This window comes from Salvelinus sp. IW2-2015, linkage group LG4p (assembly GCF_002910315.2).
Source record: "Salvelinus sp. IW2-2015 linkage group LG4p, ASM291031v2, whole genome shotgun sequence".
Classification (NCBI taxonomy): domain Eukaryota; kingdom Metazoa; phylum Chordata; class Actinopteri; order Salmoniformes; family Salmonidae; genus Salvelinus; species Salvelinus sp. IW2-2015.
The window spans coordinates 26,246,214-26,253,286 of record NC_036841.1 but is presented as its reverse complement, the minus strand read 5'-3'; the positions used below and the strand labels follow the sequence as shown (position 1 = coordinate 26,253,286).

Below are 7,073 nucleotides of genomic sequence, written 5' to 3'. Positions count from 1 at the left end.
CTATGTAATGTTGACCTTGACCATAGTAACATCTCTACTATGTAATGTCACCCTGACCTTGACCATAGTAACATCTCTGACATTATACTAGACTATTTGGTACTCACGTCTCGCCCTGGGAGACCTGGGACTCCTGCTGGGCCGATTGGTCCAGGGGGACCTGTGATGTCACAGAAACAGTTCCAGAACATATTCATGTTGATGGTACTTGTAGTTCTTAGAGAGAAAAACACTGATAAAAACACACCTGCAGGGACACACACCTGCAGGGACAAACACCTGCAGGGACACACACCTGCAGGGACACACACCTGTAGGGGGGGACACCTGCAGGGACACACACCTGCAGGGACACACACCTGCAGGGACACACACCTGCAGGGACACACACTTGCAGGGACACACACCTGCAGGGACACACACCTGCAGGGACACACACCTGCAGGGACACACACCTGCAGGGACACACACCTGCAGGGACACACACCTGCAGGGACACGGATACTTATACACACATAAATGAAGTTATACCTGGGGGTCCAAGGGGACCAGGTGGACCGGGAGGGCCAGCTACGAAGTGAGGAAGAGTTGGCGTAAGAGGGGTCTCCTCTGATTAAAACACAAAGAAGAAAAGCAGTGGCGGTCGGTGATGTTTAATTTCTATTACAGCATATTGGATGACTGTCATTCATATTCCATTCATCCAGCTCAATGTAACAGCGGTAGGTTTAGGCTACTACATGATACTCTCATTTGAAATCAATGTACCCAGAGGAGGACGGAAGCTAGCTGTCCATGGTGCTACCCTACAGAGTGCTGTTGAGTCTACTGTAGAGTTTAATTGCAAAACAGTGAGTTTTAATCAATTATTTTGGTGACGTGAATATATTTAGTATAGTTTTATCTAAAAAGGAATTACTTTTTAAATGTTTACAATTTTTTATTTCTATGAAATGTACTGAGGAAGATGGTCCTCCTCTTCCTCCTCTGAGAAGCCTCCACTGTTGTACCACTGCTGTAAAATCCTCAATGGCGTTTCATTAAAGTTTGACCCAACACTTCCCCCTTGTAGTGTGTGTGTGTCTGTCTCTGTGTGTGTGTGTGTATTTGTGTGTGTGTGTGGGTGTTGCTGGGGCAAACTGCTAGGGTAAACTGCTAGGGCAAACTGCTAGGGTAAACTGCTAGGGTAAACTGCTAGGGTAAACTGCTAGGGTAAACTGCTAGGGTAAACTGCTAGGGCAAACTGCTAGGGTAAACTGCTAGGGTAAACTGCTAGGGTAAACTGCTAGGGTCTAGGGCAAACCTAGGTAACTTCTGGGCAAAACTGCTAGGGCAAAAACTGCTAGGTTAAAACGTAGGGTAAACTGCTAGGGCAAACTGCTTAGGGTAAAACTGCTGAGGGTGAAATGCTAGGGGCAAACTGCTAGGGGTAAATGCTAGGGTAAACTGTAGGGCGAAACTGCTTAGGGTAAACTTGCTTAGGGTAAAAACTGCGTGCGATAGGCAAATGACTGGTAAACTGCTAGGGTAAACTTGCTAGGGTAAAACTGCTAGGGGGCAAACTGCTTAGGGTAAAACTGCTAGGGAAACTGCTAGGCAAAACTGCTAGGGTAAACTGCTAGGCAAACTGCTTAGGGTAAAACTGCTTGAGGGGTAAAACTGCTAGGGCCAAACGGCTAGGGTAAACTGCTAAGGTTAAAACTGCTAGGAACTGCTAGGGCAAACTGCTACGGGCAAACTGCTAGGTAACTGCTTAGGGCAAACTGCATAGGGCAAACCTGCTAGGGTCCAAACAAAATGCTAGGGTAAAACTGCTAGGGCAAACGTGCTAGGGTAAACTTCTAGGGCAAAAACTGCCTAGGTAACTGCTAGGGCAAACTGCTAGGGCAAACTGCTTAGGGCAAACGCTAGGGTAAACTTCTAGGGGCAAACTGTAGGGTAAAACTGCTAGGGCAAACTGCTAGGGCAAACTGCATAGGGTAAACTGCTAGGGCAAACTGCTTAGGGGTAAACTGATAAGGTAAAATGCTAGGGTAAACTGGCTAGGGCAAACGTGCTAGGGCAAACTGCTAGGGTAAGCTGCTCAGGGCAAAACTGCTAGGGCAACTGCTAGGGTAAACTGCTAGGGCAAACTGCTAGTTTGTTTAAACTTCTAGGGCAACTGGCTGAGGGTAAACTCTAGGACGTAAACTGCTAGGGTAAACTGCTAGGGCAAACTTGCCAGGGCAAAAATGCTATGGGTAAACTTTCTAGGGCAAAACTGCTAGAGGTAAACTGCAGGGCAAACTGCTAGGGCAAACTGCTAGGCAAACTGCTGGGTAAACGCTAGGGCAACTTCTAGGTTTAAACTTCTGGGCAAACATTGCTAGGGTAAACTTGCTAGGGTAAACTGCTAGGGTAACTGCATTAGGGCAAATGCTAGAGGTACTGCTAGGGTAAACTGCTAGTGTAAACTGCCCTACGGGCTAACTGATAGGGGCAAAACTTGCTAGGGTAAACTGTAGGCAAACTGCTAGGTGGTAACTTTAGCGGGCAAACTGCTGGGTAAAACTGCTAGGTAAATGCTAGGGTAAACTGCTAGGGCAAACTGCCAGGGCAAACTGCTAGGGTAACACTGCTGGGTAAATGCTAGGTAAACTGTCTAGGGCAAACTGATAGGGGTAAACTGCGTCAGGTCAAACTGATAGGGTGTAAAACTTGCTAGGGTAAACTGCTAGGGTTAAACTGCCAGGGTAAAACTGCTAGGGTAAACTGCTAGGGTAAAGCTGCTAGGGTAAACTGCTAGGGTAAACTCTTTCTAGGGCAACTGCCTAGGTAAACTGCTAGGGCAAACTTGCTAGGGCAAACTGCTAGGGCAAACTGCTAGGGTAAATGCTAGGGCAAACTGCTAGGTTAAACTTCTAGGGGCAACCTGCTCAGTGGTAAACTGCTAGGGTAAACTGCTAGGGTAACTGCTGGGCAACTTGCCATTGGGCAAATGCTAGGGTAAAACTGCTAGGGTTAAACTGCTAGGTAAACTGCTAGGGCAACTGAATAGGGTAAATGCTAGGCAAACTGATAAGGGTAACTGCTAGGGTAAACTGCGTAGAGGTAAACATGCCAGGGTAACTGCTAGGTAAACTGCTAGGGTAAACTGCTCAGGGCAACTGATAGGGTAAACTCTGATGGGTAAATGCTAGGGTAAACTGCTAGGGTAAAGTACTTATCACTGAGGTACATTTCTATTGACCTATATGCGATCCTGTCTAGTGGTGTAGTCCTGTCTAGTATGTTTTGTCCTTGTCGTATGTGTAGTCCTGTCTAGATATGTGTCGTCCTGTCTAGTATGCGTGTCCAGTGTCTAGTTATGTGGTGTCCGTCTAGTTATGTGTTGTCCTGTTAGTATGTTTAGTACAAAATCTCTGAAATTGGAAAACACCTATCTCCCTCACTACTTTAAGTACAGCTGTCAGCACGCCTCATAGATTACTGCACCTGACATAACATTCTCAATTTAGCCAAACAACCCACCTCTTACCTTACTGTATTTATTTTATTAATTATTTTGCTCCTTGCACCCCATTCATTTTCTTGGTCTCACTTTGCACTTTCTTCCGCTGCAAACCAACCATTCAGGTTTTTGATTTTTTAGTTTATTTTTTTGACTTGCTGTGTTGTATTTCACTTCATACCTCCATGGCCTTATATTTTTTATTTATTTATTTTATTTATTTATACATATATTTGTTTTGCCTTTACCTCACCTATCTCACCTCACTTGCCTCACATTGTATATAGACTGTTTATTTTTTTTTTCACTGGTATTATTGACTATATTTGTTTTACTCCATGTGTAACTATGTGTTGTTGTATGTGTCGAACTGTGCTTTGCTTGTATCTTGCCAGGTGCAATTGTAAATGAGCCACGTGTTCTCAATTTGCCTACCTGGTTAAATAAAGGTTAAATAGAAATAATAAAAATAAAATGTGGTGTCCTGTTAGTATGTGTTGTCCTGTCTAGTATGTGTTTTGTCTGTCTAGTATGTGTTGTCCTGTCTAGGTATGTGTGTGTCCTGTCTAGTATATGGTTGTCCTGTCTAGTATGTTGTAGTCCTTATGTGTTAGTTCCTGTGTGTATGTGTTGTCCTGTCTAGTATGTGTGTTCCTAGTCTAGTATGTGTTGTCCCTTGTGTGTATGTGTTGTCCTGTCTAGTATGTGTTGTCCTGTCTTAGTATGTGTTGTCCTGTCTAGTATAGTGTTGTCCTGTGTGTATGTGGTTTGGTCATGTCTAGTATGGTGTTTGTCCTGTCGAGATGTGTAGTCTGTTCTAGTATGTTTTAGTCTGTTCTAGTATTGTTGTCCTGTCTAGTAGGTTGTCCTGGGGGTGTATGTGTTGTTCCTGTCATAGTATGTGTTTTCCTGTCTAGTATGTGTTAGTCCTGTCTTAGTATGTGTAGTCCTGTCTAGTAATGTTGTTGTTCCTGTCAGTATGTGTTGTCTGTGTGTATGTGTCTGTCCTGATCTAGTATTGTTGTCCTGTCTAGTATGTGTTGTATGTGTGTATGTGTTGTTCTGTATAGTATGTGTGTCCTGTTTCTAGTATGTGTTGTCCTGTCTAGTATGTGGTTGTCCTGTCTAGTATATGTTTGTCCTGTTAGTATGTTGTAGTCCTGTATGTTAGTCCTGTGTGTATGTGTTGCCTAGTCTAGTATGTGTGTCCTGTCTAGTGATGTGTTGTCCTTGTGTGTATGTGTTTCCTGTCTAGTATGTGTTGTCCTTGTCTAGTATGTGTTGTCCTGTCTAGTATGTGTTTGTCCGGTGTGTATGTGGTTCCTGTCTAGTATGTGTTAGTTCGCTGTCTAGTTATGTTGTAGTCCTGTCTAGTATGTGTTGTCCTGTGTGTATGTGTTGTTCTGTCTAGTATGTGCTTGTCCTTGTCTTAGTAATGTGTTGGTTCCTGTGCATGTATGTGTTGTCCTGTCTGTATGTGTTTGTCCTGTTCTAAGTATGTGTAGTCTGTCTAGTATGTGTCGTCCTGTCTAGTAGTGTCGTCCGTGTCATATTATGTGTTGTCCTGTCTAGTATGTGTTGTCCTGTCTGTATGTTGCTGTTCCTGTCTGAGTATGTGTTGTTTGTTCCTGGGGGGGGTTTTTTTTTTTCTTAAGTATATGTGTTGTTCCTGTTAGTATGTGTTTGTTCCTGTCTAGTATGTGGTGTCCTGTCTAGTATGTATTGTCCTGTTCTAGTATGTGTGTCCTGTCTAGTATGCCGTAGATCCTGTCTAGTAGTGTGTTGTCCTGTCGTGTATTTTGTGTCTGTCCTGTCTGTATGGGTGTCCTGTCTTAGTTATGTGGTGTCCTGTTCTAGTATTGTGGTTTCCTGTCTAGTATGTGTTCGTCCTCGTGTTGTATATGTTGTCCTTGTCTAGTATGGGGTTGTCCTGTCTTAGTGTGATGTTGTCCTGCTCTAGTGTGTTGTTGTCCTGTCTAGTATGTAGTGTCCTGTCTTGTATGTGTTTGTCCTGTCTATCTGTGTGTTCCTGGGTTAGTAATGTGTTGCCCTGTCTAGTATCGTGTTGTCCTGTGTGTATTGTGTCCTGTGGTATGAGGTGTGTAATTAGTTTTCTGTGTTAGTCTAAATCCGATCCCTTCCTCTTCCCCCTAACGTGAGCGTTAACCCGAACATCACCAACCCAAGCCAGCACACTTAACTAAAACTAGCTAAGCGCATGGTTGGAAGCATCCGGTCCGTCTGTGAACTAATTACAGCTGCTGCTGCATGTTCCCTCGAGCCACATTCATGAGGGCTATGGTGTGGCAGAGGCCTTCGTCCTCATCCCTCTCTATACGAGCCTGGATTGGCTCCTGGCTTGTCTGAGTTTCCAAAGCAGACTGGCTGTGCTGACAGTTTACAAAGCAGCTATGATTGTACAGCGCAGCTGGCTCAGCAGTTAACACAGCCAAAAAACCTCTCTTTTCTTTCCTCTCCTCTCCTCCTTCCTCTCCTCTCCGCTCCTCTCCTCTCCTTCCCTCTCTCTCCTCTCCTCTTCCTCATCCTCTCCTTCTCCCTCCTATCCTCTCCCTCTCTCCTCTCCACGACCAGATGTAGACCACAAGACCCACCCTAAACTTAAACCCTTATCTTTAACCCTAATCTAACCCTAATCTTAACCCTAATCTTAACCCTAATCTAAACCCTAATCTCAAACCCCTAATCTTAACCCTATTTAACTCCACCCACGCTGCTGAACCTTCATGCCTATGCCCTAACCTTAACCTTTTACTTTGCAGCTTGGCCAAATTTACTGGTAACCCAGTCAGCCTGTTACTGCCCCCGGTGTTGAATTATGGCAGATTAATCTTGTTGCCTTGTCTGTACCCTTCTAGTCACCATCACAAGGTCATCCTGGAAAGAGTTACTGGTATGTCTTTGGATACCAGTCCTGGTATGAATTAATCCACGTATTGATATTTTCAGTTCAAAGTCTAGAATAGGTATATCTTTTGTGAAATTAGAGATCGCATGAATTAAATTAGTGTAACAGCTGCAGTGGCTGGAGTGGCCATAGAGACCCATGGTAGCTGTTAGACAGACTGCATGTGGGCATAGAAGACACATGGTAGCTGTTAGCAGCTGGCGTGGCCATAGAGACCCTGGTAGCTGTTAGCAGCTGCGTGGCCATAGAGACCCTGTAGCTGTTAGCAGCTGCGTGGCCATAGAGGACACATGGTAGCTGTTACAGCTGCAGTGGCCATAGAGACACATGGTAGCTGTTAGCAGCTGCAGTGGCCATAGAGACACATGGTAAGCTGTAGCAGCTGCGTGGCCATAGAGACCCTGGTAGCTGTTAGCAGCTGCGTGGCCATAGAGACCCTGGTAGCTGTTAGCAGCTGCGTGGCCATAGAGACCCATTGTAGATGTTATGCAGCTGACGTGGCCATAGAGCACATGGGTAGCTGTTAGCGCTGCAGTGGCCATAGAGACCATGGTAGCTGTTAGCAGCTGCAGTGCATATGAGACACATGGTAGCTGTTAGCACCTGCTGCCATAAGAGACCATGGTAGCTGTTAGCAGCTGCAGTGGCTATAGAGAC

General features: G+C 45.0%; 1 protein-coding gene across 1 annotated transcript in view; it reads right to left on the bottom strand.

Annotated features, from left to right (window-relative positions):
• LOC111957855 (collagen alpha-1(XXVI) chain-like) overlaps positions 1-7,073 on the bottom strand; it is a 30,914-nt gene that overhangs the window by 15,801 nt on the left and 8,040 nt on the right. Inside the window, exons 5-6 of the mRNA XM_070436991.1 lie at positions 532-609; positions 108-160 (exon numbers count right to left, since the gene is read on the bottom strand). Of these exons, the coding sequence (XP_070293092.1) occupies positions 108-160; positions 532-609 (131 nt within the window). The remainder of the gene's footprint in view (positions 1-107; positions 161-531; positions 610-7,073) is intronic.